The 19,772-nt window shown below is 48.5% G+C and overlaps 2 protein-coding genes across 2 annotated transcripts; both read left to right on the top strand.

The window, feature by feature from the left end:
• The first annotated feature begins 392 nt into the window (after positions 1-392).
• Positions 393-10,705, top strand: LOC6037345 (band 4.1-like protein 4B). Its single transcript, XM_038250194.1, is given in 11 exon segments — positions 393-542; positions 613-789; positions 857-1,065; positions 1,556-1,860; positions 1,862-2,237; positions 2,240-2,280; positions 2,342-2,736; positions 2,795-2,907; positions 3,221-3,679; positions 3,682-4,146; positions 9,190-10,705. Coding segments are annotated over 9 exon segments (2,316 nt in total). The 5' UTR covers positions 393-542; positions 613-789; positions 857-1,035; the 3' UTR covers positions 9,322-10,705.
• A 1,266-nt stretch (positions 10,706-11,971) lies between these two features.
• LOC119769526 lies at positions 11,972-17,363 on the top strand. The gene is made up of 5 exons (XM_038262348.1): positions 11,972-12,336; positions 12,405-13,597; positions 13,642-14,051; positions 14,098-15,127; positions 15,199-17,363. The coding sequence occupies exons 1-5, from the start codon at positions 11,972-11,974 to the stop codon at positions 17,361-17,363; spliced, it is 5,163 nt and encodes a 1,720-aa protein (XP_038118276.1).
• Positions 17,364-19,772: the final 2,409 nt, after the last annotated feature.

Genomic DNA, 19,772 nt, shown 5'->3' with positions numbered 1-19,772 from the left:
GACCTTAAGCCCTGCTTAAGCCGGTCGCATTCGAACTCGCGCATAGATCTCCTCCGTCAGCAGGAGTCACGGTGAATTGCATGTCCCGAGGTGATATTTTACTTTCCGCGAGTTTGAGCGCGCGGTCACGTTTCCCTGACAATTTTCCCATAAAGGCCTACACGATACAGTTCCAGACGCAGCCTCTGACTCTGAAGTCTGAGATTCGCAAACAGCGAACTGCACTCTGCTGTGCCCCTATCTTTAGCCGATATCGCGCCGGTCTCGGATATTGACTGCAGCAGCAGCTCCAGTCCCGACTAAATGGTGTCATTTGCATGTGCTCTTTAGCGGATTTGAACCTTTCGCTCGACGTCTAACCATTTATTTTCTTTTCTCTCGTTGCCTTTTGCAGAAAAAAGCCCTGGCCGGTGATTTATACGAGCAAGTTTTCTACTCGTTGGACCTCATCGAGAAGGACTACTTTGGGCTGCAGTACACCGATGCCAACAACGTCAAGCACTGGCTTGATCCGACGAAAGCGATCAAGAAGCAGGTCAAAAGTAGGTTCTTGCAGCTGTGCAAACAGAGCACCCCCTTTCAAACAACGGCTCTCCTCACCTTTTTTTCTAGTTGGCCCTCCGTACACCCTGCGACTCAAAGTAAAGTTCTACTCCTCGGAACCGAACACGCTGCGCGAAGAACTTACCCGGTACCAGTTCTTCCTCCAGCTCAAACAGGATCTCCTCGATGGCCGGCTCGAGTGTCCGGATGCGCAAGCCTCCGAGCTGGCCGCGCTGGCCCTTCAATGTCAGTATTCCTAACACTTCTCCAGTTGTACAACCACACCAACTAAACGATAATTCTATTGATTCAGCTGAGCTGGGCGACTACGACGACACGATCCACACGGCGGCGACCGTGTCCGAGTTTCGGTTCGTGCCCAACCAGACGGAGGAGCTGGAGCTGGCGATCTTGGACGAGTACAGAAAGTGCGCCGGCCTGACGCCGGCCCAGGCCGAGACGAGCTTCCTGAACAAGGTCAAGTGGCTGGACATGTACGGCGTCGACATGCACACCGTGCTGGTGAGTAGTACGCTGGGCAACCTTGCGAAAATTTATGAGCACAGGAGTAAATTTTCTATAATGTTTCACTTCTCGAAGAACCATCAGGTACAGGGTTTGAACAAGGTGTTCAGGACGACATTTTGTCAAAATTCCAATAGTCCTTCCTGATGCTTCTCGAAGGATTTTGAAAGAGAATTATTGTCTGGTTTTAGAACAGTGAACGAACCAAGGTTTAAACTGAAGTTAGATTTATACCTAAAACATATTTTAATTTGGCTTTTTTCTTGTTGAAATTTAAGGTTTGCTTGAAAGTACTTTTTGCTCAGTATTAGGACTGATTGTTAATTTACCCAAAGTGTTTTAATTAATTTTACCCAAAGTGTTTTAATCACCTAAATTTTAATAACACAAAGTTAGACATATTTTCGATATTTAAAGATGTACAAAATAAATATCATAACATTTTTTTTTAAGATAACTTATTTTGTTATTTTTACGCTAATTTCAGGGCAAGGACGGCTGCGAGTACCATCTGGGCCTGACGCCCACCGGCATCCTGGTGTTCGAAGGCATCCAGAAGATCGGCCTTTTCTTCTGGCCCAAGATCGGCAAGCTGGATTTCAAAAAGAAGAAGCTCACCCTGGTGGTGGTCGAAGACGACGACCACGGCCGCGAGCAGGAGCACACGTTCGTCTTTCGGTTGCACAACGAGAAAGCCTGCAAGCACCTGTGGAAGTGCGCCGTCGAGCATCACGCCTTCTTTCGGCTGCGCGCTCCCGTCAAGGGCCCGTCGGCGCGGCAGAACTTTTTCGGATGGGCTCCGCTTCCGATACTCTGGCAAGACAGAGTTCCAGACAACGCAGCAGAACCGAGCCCGGCGGACGGTCCAGTTCGAGCGGAGGCCCTCGCAGCGTTTCGCCCGACGTCAGTCGCACGTGCTGCGAGACCGCCAAAAGCAGGTCAATCCCGACCAGCAGCAGCAACAGCCACCGCAACAGTCTGCGTGTACCGCTGACGATGCTCAGCACTCCACCTCGGGAACGTCAACTCCATCCGCGAACACGGTGATCCACAACCACATCTCTGCGTCGGCCAGCAGTGCGTCCGACATTGGGCTGCATGTGGTGAATGGGAACCTGCCGTCGCTCAGCTCGAACAAGTCGATCTCGAGCAGTGAGGACATCGCTTACGGGGCAAGTTGGGATCGTTCGGGAAGGCCGGCGTCGCGTACAAGTGGGTATAATTTGGTGGGAGTTTGGGACTTGTTGAACATGTTTTTGTTATTTGATTTTAGACCCGATGAACACGTGGGCAAGCTGATTGACCACGACGTACCGTTTCTGCGGGCGCCCGGTGGTAGTCACCATCACGGTGGTTCGTTCGGCAAGGCTTCCATCAGTTCCGGGTTCAGCATCCGGACGAACTCGTCCGATCGGGACAGCCAAATTGACACGCTGATGAAGACGATCGCCAAGGACCCGTCGCCGTCGCTGCACGGCGTAGAGCTGAACGACGCCAGTAGCTTTAAGATCACCATCAACAAGACTTCCGAGCTGGAGACGAACAACGACACGCTGAAGAAGTTGGCCGTTTCGGCCACGCCCGAGAAGCCAAACAATCAGATCAAGCTGTCGAACGCGGCGATAACGCCGCTGCCGCCCGGCCAGATCAAGTGCAATATTTTGAAAGGTTTGTGTGCGAGTTCACGCGGGGAAGGAGGTAGGACTAACTTTGGGTCTGATTTTAGCACGCGTCGAAGAAGAACTGCACCCCAAACTGACCAATCATCAGCTGTACGTACCAAGTCAACCGCTGCACGATGGACCGGATTCGATGAACGCGGCCACGTTTGTGTCGGTGGTAAGTACGCTCAAGTTCTTCACGGTCATACTATCTGTTTGAACGTTGCCTGCACAACCAAATTTTGAACTCATCACCTGTTAATAGAGTGCTCAACAACAGATCATCAACTACTGCTAGAGTGTTGCAACTTGCTGCATCCGCTCGTTTGTTTTCATTCACCGAACTCATGCAAGCTTTATGTATTCTTATTTTTTTATTTCTAATTTCATCAAATTTTATCCTGTGTGTGTGTTGTTTGGTTTGACCCTTTGTTTGCCAATTGTACCATATTAAAAAAAAAAACAATATAATCACCACAACAACAAAAAAGGGCGGTGACAAGCTAACCCTGAATCTAACGGGAACCACGACTCCGACGGTCAGCGGTCACACCACCGTAACCACGATGATCGGTACCGCAAGTCCGGCAGCCATAACTCCGGTCACCACACCGACCGCCCTTCCGTTCAAAAGCTTCCTCCCGTCGTCACCACTGCCACCGCCACCGGTCACGCCACCTCCCTCTCTCGTTTCCAACACCAGCACGACCGCTGTCCACAACAGTCTCCCAGATCAAAGCACCTTCCTGCTGAACAACGGATCGTCCCCGCCGGACAGCGTAACCGTGACGCACTTTTCCGAACAAAAGGGCGGCATCGTGGAGAAAATCAGCGTTCCTTCCGCCAGCATTCTGGACGCGGCCCTCACCGTTGAAAAACTCGTCAACCTCAACCCCTTCCTAAGCATGTCCTCTGGTCCGTCCTCCCCAACCTCCGTAATCGCGGTGACGACCCCAGCAAAACCTCCACCAATCCCTTCCACAACATCTCCTCGAGCAGTTCTGGCAACTCGGAACCGTCCGAATCCGTGCCCAGTTCGCCACCCCAGCACCAGCTCGAGTTCAAGAGTAGCAACCCGTTCAAGGACGTGGGCAGCAGGGCGCGCAGCAAATCCCCGGCTGTAATTACCAGCCGGGGAACATCCCCCAGCGTTAACGGAACTAGCAAAAATAACGGCACTACCGCGGTAGTAGAGCTGAAGGACCTGCGGAGAACGCCCAGCTTTGCTGGCAAGCGACGGTCAGTGGAGCTGGCGGTGCCGGTGGAACCGGTGACTGCGACGACGGTGATGGTAAGTGATTCGACGGATGCTGCTGCTCCACCGGTTATGGCGGGGAACACGACGACGCACAGCAATGGAAGTGCGATGGTTGCGATGTTGGACGAAAAGAAGGCGGTTCAGGCGACGATTGCGAAGGTAGGTGAAAGAGTTGGTTTTGAGAGTTTAGACATTTTAGGATCTTACGACCCTCGGAAGATCGTTGCATGTTGGGATGAGGTTGTGATAAAAGGATATCAGCGTCTGCATGGTACATGTTTCATTTGTCATCATTGTTCGATATATCATTATGTTTTGAGCTGCACTACTAATTGTTAATCTAGACTACTAACAAACATAAATAATACAGAGTAAACTAATTTTCTTGAACGCTTATATAAGAATAGGTTTTGAAACAGTTCTAAGAAATTGGATAAATAGTAAAAGATCTGGCAACCCAGCCTCAAGTTATGGCAACTTAAGTTATATTTCTCTATTCTGTTGATGCCAGATCTCACGTAAGGAGCCATTACACTACCGCAAACAAACAAACAAACAACAAGTCCAATAGTGCAAAGCTCTGGCAACCCTGTATCAAGTTATCACCACTTAAGTGCTATGTATGTACATTTTTAAGCCGGATATTTCTCGTATTTTTGAAAACAATGTTCGGATCCGTCATCCAACACATCATTAAACCTTTTTTTATTCTAAACTTATTTTTATTAGGTCCTTTTAAGTGCTACGCCCAGGTTAGGGCCGAGGATCGATCAATCAATACACATCAAATACATCTCCGTACATTCCATACTTGGAGATCATGTAATTGACGAGGGTTACTTGGTCCAAGTGGGTCTTGCAGGTCTTGAACCTGCCGATGTACTCGGAGAAAATGCTCCATAGCTCAGCCGAACTGTAGAGCACCTCCCCGGCTCCACCGCCTCGAGAGCCACTGCTTCTTGCGGGTCGAGGGCGATTCCTTTGATTTTCCGGCCGGAACTGCGCCCGGCAGCGGAGGGAACTCCGCCGGTGTGAACGACGGAACTGCTGGGCTCTGCTTCTCCGTCTTCCTTGCTGGCGGTTTCGGTTTCGAAGCCTGCTGGCGCCTCCGGATGAAGTCCGCACGCTTGGGGCAGCTGCGGTCCGTGGCTTCTTGGGCTCCAGAGCAGTTGGTACACCGCTTCGGCTGGGCTTCCTGGGTCCTCGTTCGTCTTGTGGGGACCCCCACAGTTGTTGCACCTCCTTGAGGTGACAGTTCCTGGTTCTATGACTCAGCTGCAAGCAGTTCCTGCACTGAGCCACGTTCGGCCGCTTGTTCCGGTAGGCCTCCCACCGGATGTGAAATGCTGCCAAGAGCTTGATTTCACTCAGCTGCTTGAGGTTGGTGTATCCCTTGCGGAACGTAACATTGTACGGGATTTCCGCCGATGAGGCGAACTCTCCTTTTCTCTTGATGGCATGCACCTCCACAGCATCCAGGTTGTGCGATTCCTTGAGTTTCTTCTTGACGAATTCAGGTGAAGCCGGTGGAAGTCCTCTGATGACGATGCGGAGTTGCCGCTCGCTTCGTTTCTCGTGGGTATAGAACTCCACTTTGTTCGCAATCAAGTGGGACAGGGCGGTTTCGAAACGCTCCTCGGAGATGCACAGCAATTTGATCCCAAACGGAGTCAGCTTGTAACTTGGCTTGGTTGTGCACGACAGCATTACACTCCTCAGCTTGCCGAAGCTCATATTCTTTACCACCAGAGGTAGTGGTTTCTTGGCCACTGAAACCGGTGGGACGCTTCCTTTCCCGGCTGGGTTACCTTTGTTGTTGTTGTTGTTCTCCACCAGCGGACTAAACTTGTTGTTGTTGAGGAGCTGTTCCTCGTTGCCATTTCCGACATCTGCTCCGTCGTCACATGCGCTTTCCGTCGTCACTTGCACTTTCTTCCGCTTCCGCGTTACGACAACGGGAAGAAAATCGTCGTCGGAGGAATCTTCCTCCTCCATCCACAGGCAATTTGCACCTTGAGCTGTCGAAGGGGTTGTGCCATCATTAATCCTTCCAATGATTAAAAAATTTGGATGTCTGGCAACCCTATCTCAAGTTATGACAACTTAGTTTATGTTTAAGAGCTTTGTTGAAGCCAGATAATTTTTTTCGTTTTTTTTCAATTGGGTCATAATTTTAAGCGTAAATTTGTGATATTATTGTTCACAACGATAAAGTTTATTTTTCTGAATACAATGACCCTTTGAACGACCACAATGGATTTAAAATTGATTTTTAATTCAATTTTAGCCTTCCTCACTGAGCTAAGGCTATAATCCTGCTCAAAAAATGAACATTTGAAAAATAGCTCGTAGACCTATATTCATGTATACCTATCGACTCAGAATCGAAAACTGAACAAATTTCTGTGTGTGTGTGTGCGTATTCCCCTTGGTGCTCAAAATTCTTGCCAAGTTTTCTCGGCATTGGCTGATCCGATTTGAGTCAAATAAGTTGCATTCGATCCGGTTTGGTGCCCCATACTGCACTATTCAATTGTTTGAAGATCCGATAAGTAGTTCAAAAGTTACGTATAAAAAAGTGTCAGAGTTGCGATTCGGATCTCACATAAATGCATGTAAACTATGTCCAGACCCATCACCCGACCCATCGTTGGTAAGATTATCAAAAGACCTTTCCAACGAGTCCAAAACATTGAAGATCTGGCAACCCTGTCTCGAGTTATGATCACTTAAGTGATATTTATGTACTTTTTTGAAGCCGGATCTCACTTAAATGTATGTAAACTATATCCGGATCTATCATTCAACCCATCGTTAGATTGGTAATCGAAAGACCTTTCCAATGAGTCCAATACATTGAAGATCTGGCAACCCTGTCTCGAGTTATGATCACTTAAGTGATATTTATGTACTTTTTTGAAGCCGGATCTCACTTAAATGTATGTAAACTATATCCGGATCTATCATTCAACCCATCGTTAGATTGGTAATCGAAAGACCTTTCCAATGAGTCCAATACATTGAAGATCTGGCAACCCTGTCTCGAGTTATGATCACTTAAGTGATATTTATGTACTTTTTTGAAGCCGGATCTCACTTAAATGTATGTAAACTATATCCGGATCTATCATTCAACCCATCGTTGGATTGGTAATCGAAAGACCTTTCCAATGAGTCCAATACATTGAAGATCTAGCAACCCTGTCTTGAGTTATGACCACTTAAGTGATATTTATGTACTTTTTTAATGCCGGATCTCACTTACATGCATGTAAACTATGTCCGGATCCATCTTCCGACCGATCGTTGGTTAGGTAATCAAAATGCCTTTCTAATGAGTCCAAAACATTGAAGATCTGACAACGCTCAGTCTTAAGTTATGACCGCTTAAGTGACATTTGTTTATTTCTTCATTGAGAAACAAGCCTTACCTGACAAACTTCGTTCTGCCTTTTTTTTCGTTTGTTGACGTTTTTGACTTTTTTTTTTGCTTATTCAGCCTCCTGTGATCAAAACTTGATTTTAACCTTTCCCATACAATCTGCAAATTTTCTGGAATCGGTTCCAGAGTGGCCAAAGTTGTAACTTTTTGACGTAAGAACCTTCCTTGGACTCAGGAACTCATCATACGAACCCAACGCAACAAAGAGCTCCTCGTTCGGACGTTCCGTGTTGAATTGATTCGCGTTCGAACAAAACCGTCAAAATTTTGTATATATATAGAAGATAGATAGAATTTGTGTCCAAACCCATCATATCACCAAATGTGGGTAAAAAGTGAGGAAGGCAACAACCACATTGGTGGATTAAGTTAGTTTTTAAAATTAACTTCACGGCCCTTCTTGACAGAAAAGGTCCTACCTGACAGCTCGTTCCAAGGGGATCACAGTTGATCCATCGAAAAGATGTTGCCTGTAAATTTTTTTTTCTGCGTTAAACTGAAAAAAAGTGATCAAAAATGGTTTTTAATCGTGTTTTTAACCGTTGTACATAAAAATTTACATAGGGCTTTAGTACCCAATTAGGAGAAATATTAGATAAGATTACGCCTAGTACTCTTCTTGGCATTTATCAATGTTTGTAGTACGGTACTGCCTTTCTACGCATAATTGTCCCATGTTCAAAAAAGGGCAACTGAGAAAAACACGATTGAAATTTTTCGATCGATTTCTGTGTTTTTACGCATAATTGTCCCGTGGGGCCCTATTCGCCCTATATGACCCTAATCACCCCGGTTAACATTATATTACCCTTATTTGTAATCCTCTTGCAGGTAAACAGGTAAACAAGATAAAATGCTTCGTAAAACTCATGATTTCGTAATAGAAAATACTTGGTGGGACAATTATGCGTAGAAGTTCATCGATGGCACAAACATACTTGGTGTTGTTTTCAATGATTTTCTGATCAATGTACTAGATTTTATGTGTTTTTCTGAAGATATACGTAAAACTAAACTTAAAAATAATAAAAAGTCAGGATCGTCCAAAAATGACATGGGACAGTTATGCGTAGAACGGCAGGGTACGCCATTGAAATATAATGTATTGGAACATCACAAGCGTTAAAGCGGCCAGGCCTACTGCGCAAAGTTTACCGTAGTTATGATTAGTTAAAGTGGGTTGAGTTTGAGCACGAAGTGTTCATACAACGTAACACAATTCTGAATCTACAGGGAGGAAGAAGCGTGTGGACCTGGACACACTACCATACGCTCCGTAGTTATAGCGCCACAATTCGCTTTTAATACTTTTATTGCTGGAAAAAATAATGATAATATCTGTTAATTAACTCCTTAACATTCAAACTAAAAATGTAGACACGATATAGTCCGTTTTAAAAAAAAATTGCTCACTCAGTTTAACTTGGTCAAACCTTTAGCTCTAGAAATCCACTCTGTGACTAATCTCTTTTACCACTCGGAAGTAAGTACACGTTTCGTAAGTATTGCTAACAGCATTGCGCTCACCACAGTTGCTTCCCGTGATCCTTTCTCTATATACCTAGTTCAGCGAATAATTGCTTGCCCTGTCTGCCTTTGCCTGTTTCTAGAGTATCCAACACCTTCTCCCCTAGTATCAAGGAACAAAAAAGCATGCTTTGTATTTTATGGCAAAAAGTATCCGAAAACCACCACACCACCACGTTTTCTGATGGGACATTTCTTCTTCCAACCCCTCAACGTTTTGAACCCCCTAAAAGGAAGCCCTCAAGGAGAACATCAAGCCCCACTCGATGCACATCTCGCCCTGGCTCGTCTCGTCCGACGTCGTGACCGGTTCAGCGAAGGAAGCCACCATCATCCGGAAATCGGTTATAACCACGCAGCTGTAGGAACTCGACGCGTTTCTTCTTCTTCTTCTTCTTCATTGAGCTTGTAAAAGCGTTTTAATTTTACACACGAAAAAATGTGTAGCAAGAACCTCTATTGTTTTACGTTTCAAGTACTTAAACCGACTTTATTTGTTGTAGCAGTAACAAACCAGAGCAGCTTTTGGCAGAAATGATGATGATCAGCTGCAGCAGCGTCCAATTAGTATTAAACGATCTCAACACATTCCACCACTGTTTGCCTTCCGCATTCTCAAGATCTTTGACATTGCAATCCTATAACTTAGCTGTGAAATCCATTTCGGCTTCGAAAGTGGTGCTTTTTCTTCGAAGAAACTATCATTCCTGCTTTTTTGTTTGCCTCTATTAGCGTTAATCTGTACTAACTAAACCGAAGTACTTGGTAAGATTTATCAGAATCAGTCAGATTCGCCCCTGCTTAAACTTTGTCGAAGTTGAGTGATGCTGTCCACAACGAATTAGTTTGTACCGTTTTTTCTTGCACCATTCAGAGAAGTACTTAACCCCCCCCCCCCACATACACACACCTACGTAAACCACATCGACAGACCGACACATTAGTTTGTGAAAGTGCACTTAGAGATTCAGGTGCCATCATCATCTGGAAAACGAAAGGAAGTAAAAGAAAACTGAACGAATGAGGAAGTAGTTTAGGTGATAAGTATTTATTGAGAGTGTTTGCTGAAACATAACATCGGTGAACAACTCTGTAAACAGCGTGTTTGTTTAGCAAAATGTGAAATAATTTTAAAAATTATGATCATACAGAAAAGAAAAAGATAAACTAGACAACAGGAAACACGCCACGGAAAACGAATTACATTAGACTAGACGTAGTGAAAAATCTATACTTATTCACTATAGCTTGTAGGAGCGGATTTTAGTGCAGTGCAAGGAACCTTAAAAGCCTTAACAAAGTGAGAACGTGAATCAAAATTTTAGCGTGTAAACGTGTATCTATTTACAGTCAGAGTATTTTTAAAATTGAAAATTTCTAAAATTTGATACATATATACAATGCAAGCCACACAGATGAACGCTTGTGTTGTGTACTTTTCAATATATATTATATATGAAATGCCTTATGTTTATAATATGTACTTCGAAACTGATCAGGAACTATCGTTGCATTGATACTATTGATGGAAAACACAACGGGAAACTGTTTGGGATTGCATTCAAAAGAATTGAATAAAAAACAAGATTGCAGTTCTGGCTCCCAACTAGTTGGCAACTTCCGTATGCGAATGATAGAGAGGAAGGATAAATCAATAACAGAAGTTTATATACATCTATTTAGAAAACTTTTTGCAACAAGTGATGAAATAATATCAATTAAAACCATGTTTAATAGCAGTGTACTTGATTTGCCTGTAGTTATAAATGATCCGAAACTGTCCTTGGTACTTTGTTTGAAATCATATCACAATTCTGGAGCAAACATTTGAAAGGGGCGGTACGACATTGCTCTTACAGCCTTTCGTCCCATTTAAACGCATGGAATGGAAGGCCGTAAGAGTAATTGATCGCGCGAGAGATCAATTTCCCAATTCTACTAGCCTAAATGTGATCCACAAATAAATGTTATTCCGTCCCTGTCTGTCCCTGAAGTGAGCAGAGTGAGCAGAGGTGATCCTCGCTCTTTTAGATCTCTCCCCGGCTCGCTTCTCATGTACTGTCCCATTTAGAGTATAGTCTTAAATAAACCGTTGACTACACCCGACCGTTGCACGTTAGAATAAATTGTGTAATTTCTGTTCGCGTAATAAAGTGTTTTTAATTGTGCAAAAACGGTGTTTTTCTGGGTCCGAAATCCCCGAACCGACCACACGCGCGAACATTTGGTCCTTCGAACCGGATCCGAAGGATCCGGTCTGGCCAGGTTCGGGACACTTCGCGGAAGAACAGTTCAGTGCGCGAAGTGTTGGCCTGCTCGCGAAGAGCAGCGCAAAGTGTGAGGTGCAGAAGCGCGCCTGGACAGTTTTGGTGCGTGCTGAAAACGGACAAAAAGTGCACGGAAAATCCGTGAAAAAAGTGCCAAAAAGTGCGGAAAAAATCCCAAAAAGCGGAGCTGAACAGTGGCACAATTGTGCATAGAAAAGTGAATTGTTCGTGTTGAACAAAGGCGGCGGCGACTAGTGCAGTGCGGTGAAGAAGATTTCGCCATCGCGGAACTCACGGCGACTCACGGTGTGCGCGCGCTTTGGCAAGCGTCGCGACGTCACCATCTCAACCGGTTGGCTGACGTCATCGTTGGAGTCGGTGATTGATTGGCGCTGGGAGCTTTCGGGACGGATTTGGCGGATCAAGACGGAGATACAGGAGAGTATTTGCACGTAGTACGGTGGCTTGGTTAATTTGGCTCTTTTGCGGATCGAAATAAAGTGGCTTTTGAAAATAAAATTGCACGAGAGTTTTTATTAGTCTGGTCAGGTTGCATGAGTGTTGTGTCGTTCTGTCTGGTCCTCTGGAGTTCCCTGGTCGATTCCCCTGTCGCTGCTGTCAATACTGGGTCGTACAGTTCGCAATCTGTCTTGCGCGGTCGCGTCGTGGAACGTCGAGTCGATCTGTCTGTTTCCGGTGAATCTAAAAGTGGAAGTGAATGTTATTCAGTTGGCGATCAGTGGTCACGATGGGCGATTTGCAGACTTTGCGGAAGAAGCAGGAGATCCTGCTGAACAAGCTGGAGGTGCTGAACCAGTTCGTCGAGCACTACAAGGCGGAAGAACACGAGTGCCAGCTGGAAGTTCGACTCGGAATGCTGAACGACGTTTACCTGGAGTTTACGAACCTACGGACGAAGCTGGAGTTGCTGCTGGAAGAAAAGGATGCGGCCAAGTACGCAGATGCGGAGCCGAAGGTCAAGCAGGAGGTCGTGTCACATCGTGAAGAGGCCAATCTACAGGTGGTACAGGAGTTCGACAACAAATTCTGCAAGGTCAAGGCGATGCTGATTGCGAAGCGGCCGGTCAAGGTCGTCGCACAGACAGCTCAAGTGTTGGTGATGCGGATACCTCGTTTCCGTTGCGCGTCAAGCTGCCTGACATTCATCTGCCGAACTTCAGCGGAAATCTGCGCGAGTGGGTGACCTTCCGTGACACCTTCAAGAGTCTCATCCACCGGAACTCGAAGCTGACATCGATGGACAAGTTCACCTATCTCCAATCGTCACTTTCTGGTCCTGCATTGCTGGAGATCAGTGGCATCGACCTGTCGGAAGAAAACTACTCCGTCGCGTGGAACGCGCTGGAGGAGGAGTACGGAAACAAGAAGCTGATCGTGAAAGCCCACCTCGATGTCATTCTGGATCTGGAACCGCTGACCAAGGAGTCGTACGACGGTCTCAGCCACCTGCTCGGTGAGTTTGAGAAAAATCTGCAGATGCTGGACAAGATGGGCGAAAAGACTGCCGACTGGAGTACGGTTATGGCGCACGTCCTGTGCTCAAAGCTGGACTCGGCCACGCTTAGGAATTGGGAGACCCACCACAACAGCAAGGATGTCCCAACCTACAAGGCTCTACTGGAGTTCTTGCGCGCCCACTGTTCGGTTCTTCAGTCGATCCAACGAGCGAAAGCGAAACCGTCGGAACAGCGCCCTCCGAAGGCAGCGGTCTGTCATACTGCTGTGCGGAGCAGCAACCAGTGTCACTTTTGCAGCGGCCCGTGGCACACCCCGTTCCGGTGCTTCAAGTTTCAGAAGATGACGATCTCGGAGCGCAACGACGCTGTTTCGAGAAACAAGCTGTGCAGAAACTGCCTGAAGCCTGGACATAACCCGCGGATGTGCGAAGGAGGAACTTGCCACCACTGTCACCAGAAACATCACTCGATGCTGCACAACGATCAGATGAGATCCTCCGTTCCACAACAGCAGTCGAGACCAACCGCGACGACCTCAGTACAGCGACAAAAACCCAGACCACAGAACACGAATCAGACAACACACACTCCAGCCAACAATGCACCTGCTAATCCGACTAACCTACAGACTACAGACTCTCAAGCCACACAGCCACAAACCACTAGCCAAAACTACGTTGCACTACCCGTCACGCCCACACACAACATCATCCTGTCAACCGCGCTCATCCGTATCAAAGACCGCTTTGGAAACACGCTGCTAGCGCGTGCGCTTCTTGACTCGTGCTCACAGCACTGTTTGATGACCAGAGAGTTCTCGCGACGACTCAAATTCATGCGACAATCGTCGTATTTGCCGATCAAGGGATCGGAACGTCGCGTTGCGTGTCGACGCAGCTCGTGCGTGCAGATGTCGGTCCGCGTTCTGATCGGATTTCAGCGTACGAGTCGGAGATGCAGTTCCACGTCCTGCCCAAGCTCAACATCTCGTTGCCGACGTCGTACATCGACCCGGCTACAATTCAGCTGCCCGACTGGATGTTCCTGGCTGATCCGGAGTTCCACAAAACCGGTCCAGTGGACGTCATTATCGGTGCCGAGTTCTACATGGACTTGCTGACGGACGAACGGGTGAAACCAGCTGCAGACGGTCCCACGCTGCACAACACGGTGTTCGGTTGGATCATTTCCGGCCGGCTTCCCGGCAGCGTTCCAGAATCGACGTCTCTCGTATCCGTCGCGGCAATCGACGAGCTGCTGACCAGATTTTGGGAACTGGAAACGTGCCGCACCAAGAGCACGCACTCGATCGAAGAATCCTTGTGCGAGCAGCTGTTCGAGGAGACGACGGTTCGTGATGAGACTGGCAGATTTGTTGTGACGCTGCCCAAAAAAGTACGCTGTCCAGCGTCTCGGTGAGTCCAGATCAACAGCCATCAAACGCTTCCTGGGACTGGAGAAGCGGCTGTCAGCGAATCCAGACCTGAAACAACAGTACAGTGATTTTATTCACGAGTACGAGGCCATGGGACACATGAAACGGGTTGCCGGCGACACGGCCGGGGGAGAGTTAGCGTATTACCTGCCACACCACTGCGTCTTGAGGCCGGACAGCACCACTACGAAGCTCCGCGTGGTGTTTGATGCTTCGTGTCGCACGTCTACCGGAGTTGCTCTGAACGATGCGCTCATGGTGGGACCAGTTGTGCAGGACGATTTACTGGACATTGCGCTACGCTTTCGACTTCACGCTGTTGCCATCGTCGCTGACATCGCCAAGATGTACCGTATGATTCGCGTCCAGCCTGACGACCAGAGACTGCAGAGAATCGTTTGGAGAGACAATGCTGACGAACCCATCCGAATCTACGAGCTGACAACTGTCACGTACGGAACGGCGTCTGCGCCGTATTTAGCGACCAAGTGCTTGCAAAAACTCGGTGAGATCGGAGAAAAGACGCATCCATCCGCTGCCAAGGTCCTCAAACGTGACTTCTACGTTGACGACATGCTGGCAGGTGCGCACACGGTCGCAGAAGGAAAAGAGCTAGTCGCCGAAATGGTCGATCTGATGGAATCTGGCGGATTCTCGTTGCGAAAGTGGCATTCTAACTCCCGAGACATCCTGCTCGACGTCCCGGAACATCTTCGCGACGAACGGACCCTGCTAGAACTGGACACGTCTGACGCAACCGTCAAGACGCTCGGGCTCGTCTGGGAGCCAAGTACGGACTGTTTCCGTTTCAGATCGCCAAAGTGGAACGACGTTGCAGTGATCACGAAGCGTGTCGTGGCCTCAGACATGGCCATGATCTTCGACCCGTACGGGCTGATCGGTCCTGTCGTCGTCCAAGCAAAATCTTCGTGCAGAAGCTGTGGTGCATGGAACTGGACTGGGACGCCGCTCTGCCAGAAGATCTGCAGGAGTACTGGCGTGAATACCGCAGAAATCTAGCCGGTCTAGACAGCCTGTCGATACCCCGCTGGATTGGCACAGGTGCAGATGACCAGAATGTGCAGCTTCACGGGTTCTGCGACGCTTCAGTCAACGCTTATGGTGCGTGCATCTACATCCGAACCGTTTCGGCCAACGGCGACGTCACCGTACGCTTGCTGGCCTCCAAATCCCGTATCGCACCGCTCGAGAACCTGAAGAAGAAGAAGCGTAAGCAGTCGATTCCCCGCCTGGAGCTGGCGTCCGCTCTGCTGCTGGCGCATCTGTACGAGAAGGTGGCCAACGCCATCAACTTCCGAGGCAAAGCGTTCTTCTGGACGGATTCCATGATCGTACGCTGCTGGCTTGCGTCACTACCGTCCAGATGGAACCAGTTCGTGGCCAACCGTGTGTCCGAGATTCAACACCTGACGGAGAGCGGATCTTGGGACCATGTGCCCGGAATAGAGAACCCAGCTGACATCATTTCTCGCGGCATGACACCGATGCAGCTGCAGTACTCAAAGCTCTGGTTCAACGGTCCTGATTGGCTGAGTCTCGACCACCAGCACTGGCCGCACGCTCAAGTGCCGAACGCAGCAGACTTCGACCACGAAGAACTGGAGGAACACAACGCTGTCGCTGCAGTTGCACAAGACGCCGAGCCCTGCAGACTGTTCACAGCGAATTCGTCGTACACCGTGACAATACGGACGACCGCTGTAATCTGCCGCTTCTGTTTCAACAGCCGTGCGGCGAACAAGCATTGTCGCAGAGTTGGTCCGTTGACGGCTGAAGAGCTCGAGGTCGCTTTGAAGAAGCTGGTGCGCCTCGCTCAACGAGAATGCTTCCCGGAAGAGTACGATGCTTTGTCCAGAGATCGCGCGATTCCAAACAACTCCCGCATCGCTGCGCTGAACCCAAGAATCATCGATGGAATCCTGTGCGTCGGCGGCCGGTTGCAGCACGCCGCAGTCTCGGACAATCGGAAGCATCCGTACATTCTCGACCATCGTCATCCGTTCACGAAGCTTATCGTCACACACTATCACGAGACCATGTTTCACGCTGGACAACAACTGTTGATCTCTGCTGTGCGTGAGCGGTTCTGGCCGATCAACATCCGCAACCTCGTTCGCGAGGTGATCCACAAGTGTGTCGATTGCTTCCGTGTCAAGCCGAAGGTTCTGGACCAGCTTATGGCGGATCTGCCGCCCGAACGAGTCACTCCGTGCACACCATTCGCACGAGTCGGAGTTGACTACTGCGGACCTTTTCAGGTCGCGTACCCGCAGCGCCGAGCTCGCCCAGTGAAGTGCTTCGTTGCCATCTTCGTCTGCCTGGTCACCAAGGCCGTTCACCTAGAACTAGCCGCAGACCTGACGACGCAGGCATTTCTGGCGGCCCTCAAACGGTTCACTGCCCGGCGTGGCAAACCGAAGCTGGTCATGTGCGACAACGCCAAGAACTTCGTCGGCGCAAGACGTGAGCTGAGCGAACTCGCCAAGCTGTTCCTAAGTCAGCAGTTCCAAGAGGAGATCATCCGCGAAACAGCGAACGACAGCATCGAATTTAAGTTCATTCCCGCTCGCTCGCCGAACTTCGGCGGCCTCTGGGAGTCCGCGGTGAAGAGCTTCAAGTTGCTGTTCAAACGTACGATCGGGCTGCACACCCTGCTGTACGACGAGTTCCAGACTGTGCTGGTTCAGATCGAAGCGATCCTCAACTCGCGACCGCTCACGCCGCTCAGCAACGACCCCGCAGACTTCGAAGCGCTCACCCCAGGACACTTCCTGATCCAGCGTCCACTCACTGCGATTCCAGAACCAAACCTCGACCACATTCCCGAGAACAGACTGTCGGCCTGGCAAACCGTCCAGCGGTACACGCAGCAGCTCTGGAAGAAGTGGTCCAACCTCTACCTGTCGGACCTGCACAACCGCACGAAGTGGACAAAGCAAAAGGACAACGTTGCTGTCGGAACCATGGTCCTGCTGAAGGACGAGAACCTCCCGCCGTTGAAGTGGCAGCTCGGACGCGTTTCCGATATCCACCCGGGAGCTGACGGCAATATCCGTGTCGTCACGGTGCGCACAAAGGACGGTAGCTATCTGCGTGCGATCTCTAAGATCTGCATTCTGCCGATCCGTGACAACCTTTCTACCGCGCAAGGGAGAACTAGGACTCCTCCAACGGCGGAGGTCGAAAGGCCTCCGCACACCAGTTAAGTTATGTGTTGTTTTGAATTTCAAAAAGTTCACCGAATCTTTTTCCTCCAGAGTCGCCACCCTGTCTGCGCCCAGACCTGCGGGTCGTTCTGCACTCGGAGGCCGTTCAAAAGATCGGAACTTTCGAAATGCTCTGAGGTAACCTGTTTTGTTTCGGTGGTGGTTTGCATGAAGATGTTTGCTTGCGATCTAGCTGGCAAAGGCCCAGCATAATTACGGTTACGGAAAACAGCGGAGCTCAGCGCCATTTCAGTCGCAAAGACTGCTCCCAATTCTGAACCCAGCTAAATCCATTCCACGTTTGGAACTCTTCGAGGTACACACGCACACGATGACAGCAGCGGAGGAGACGTCCTCCCGGTCCCATCTGCGACGACCAGCAGCGAGCTTGGCCAGCTCGTTTCCAATCGCAGCCCGATGGAGCCAACCCCCGTCATCGCAGCATCTGTACACCCGGAGAACCATCGTGTCGGTAACCGCTGAGGGTCAACAGCGACGCCAGGAGGCGTCGGGGAGGCCACGGAGGTCTCCCCAGTTCAGGCAAGTCGTTTTAGAATATAATTTTTCCGATTAAAAGCACCCTCTCATCTGATTAGGGAGTCTCGCATCGCATCGACGCCGACGTCGGCGTCACCGATAGCATCAGGCACCAGAGCAGCAGATCACGCACGGCGCCACTCACGCACGGTGGCTTTGCGTTCAGCAGATCAGCAAGCAAGCAGACAGACGAACCGACAACCGACGTCGGCGGCACGCCGACGAACAACAACCGCAGCGCATCGAAGTATCCACCCCCGCAACAAACAGAAGATCAACCGATCGAGCATAGCAGCGTTTCAAATCAACACCCGCAGTTGGTAGCAGCACATCCCAGTTCCAGCTCAAGTTCAAGGTCGACCTGCTGTCGATCGACGCCATCATGAAACAGCACCTGAAAGAACCAAAAATCAACGATTTGCAGAGCATCACGACACCAATCAACCCCAGAAGTGTCTCCAGCAGCAGCGCGGCATCCAGGTTGATCGTCCGATGTCCAGTCCGGTCCAGAGAACAGCAGATTTCGACGAAAAATCGGTGCATTTTCGACTGCAGCGAAATGCACGATGTTTACAGCCCAGCAGAAGAACAATATCTATTGTCCGTGTTCGATCGACGGCCGCAGCCGCGATCGTAGTACATAAGGAAAACAATGACCAATCTTGACCTAGGGTAACAGCAGAACAGTAGAAGTAGTATATAAGAGACGAAGATAAGAATCAAAACAGACGAGAAGAATGTTTGAATCCGAGTGATTCCAAGGCGGCCGGTATGATCGCGCGAGAGATCAATTTCCCAATTCTACTAGCCTAAATGTGATCCACAAATAAATGTTATTCCGTCCCTGTCTGTCCCTGAAGTGAGCAGAGTGAGCAGAGGTGATCCTCGCTCTTTTAGATCTCTCCCCGGCTCGCTTCTCATGTACTGTCCCATTTAGAGTATAGTCTTAAATAAACCGTTGACTACACCCGACCGTTGCACGTTAGAATAAATTGTGTAATTTCTGTTCGCGTAATAAAGTGTTTTTAATTGTGCAAAAACGGTGTTTTTCTGGGTCCGAAATCCCCGAACCGACCACACGCGCGAACAGTAATATTTGAATTATAAATGAGCAATTTTGAGTTGGCTCAAACTTTGTAGGGGCCTTCCCTATGAAAAAATAAACTATTTTGTGTCATTGGTACAACCATACAAGTCTTCATACAATTTTGGCAGCTATCCATACAAAAATGGTACGTAAATATTAGTATGTAACAAAAATTACTGTTTTGGCTGGCGCTTTGCATTTGAATCTTAAATGGGATTTAACCCGCACAAAAAGATTTTTTTCAAAATTGACAATTTTTTTAGGTACATCGGCCACTAAAGCGTTTATTTTCAACATCTTTGGCGTGTAGGCCAGATCCTTGCGCATGTTTTAGTATACAGAGAAACCTGTTTTTACTTGGTGCGATACGTTTTTTTTTAATTCTTCGATTTCTCTGGAACGACGAAACGAGAAATTGACGAAAAAAAGCGTTACATCACCGCGTAATAATAGGTTTTTCTGTATGTAACATTGAAGTTTGGAGTATTCTAGAGCTCGGTACAGATTTTCAAAATTTAGTTTTTTCGAAAAATCGGCCCCGGCAGAAAAGATTTACGTTGCACCCCGCCCGAGACGCCATTTGATTTTGCCGGGCCGATTTTTCGAAAAAATGCCAAACTTTGAAGGTTTACACCGAGCTCTAGAATGCTCCAAACTTATACCAAAATATGCGCAAGGAACTGGCATGTAAGCTTTAGTGGCCGATGTGCCTCAAAAATCGTCATTGTTTGAAAAAATTCTAGTAAACAAAAATCCGCAACTTTTGAGCCATAGAGAAATATGGT

The sequence above is a fragment of the Culex quinquefasciatus genome, chromosome 1 (assembly GCF_015732765.1).
Source record: "Culex quinquefasciatus strain JHB chromosome 1, VPISU_Cqui_1.0_pri_paternal, whole genome shotgun sequence".
Taxonomy (NCBI): Eukaryota; Metazoa; Arthropoda; class Insecta; order Diptera; family Culicidae; genus Culex; species Culex quinquefasciatus.
Note: the sequence above shows the minus strand (reverse complement) of the source record. Positions and strands in the feature narration are given on the sequence as shown.

Excerpts from the sequence above, each read along its gene's own strand:
- LOC119769526 (XM_038262348.1), top strand. The coding sequence starts at position 11,972 with ATGGGCGATTTGCAGACTTTGCGGAAGAAGCAGGAGATCCTGCTGAAC. Across the intron at positions 14,052-14,097 it reads AGCTGTTCGAGGAGACGACG|TACGCTGTCCAGCGTCTCGG; the intron begins GTTCGTGATGAG and ends TGCCCAAAAAAG. Across the intron at positions 15,128-15,198 it reads CTGCCAGAAGATCTGCAGGA|GTGCAGATGACCAGAATGTG; the intron begins GTACTGGCGTGA and ends GGATTGGCACAG.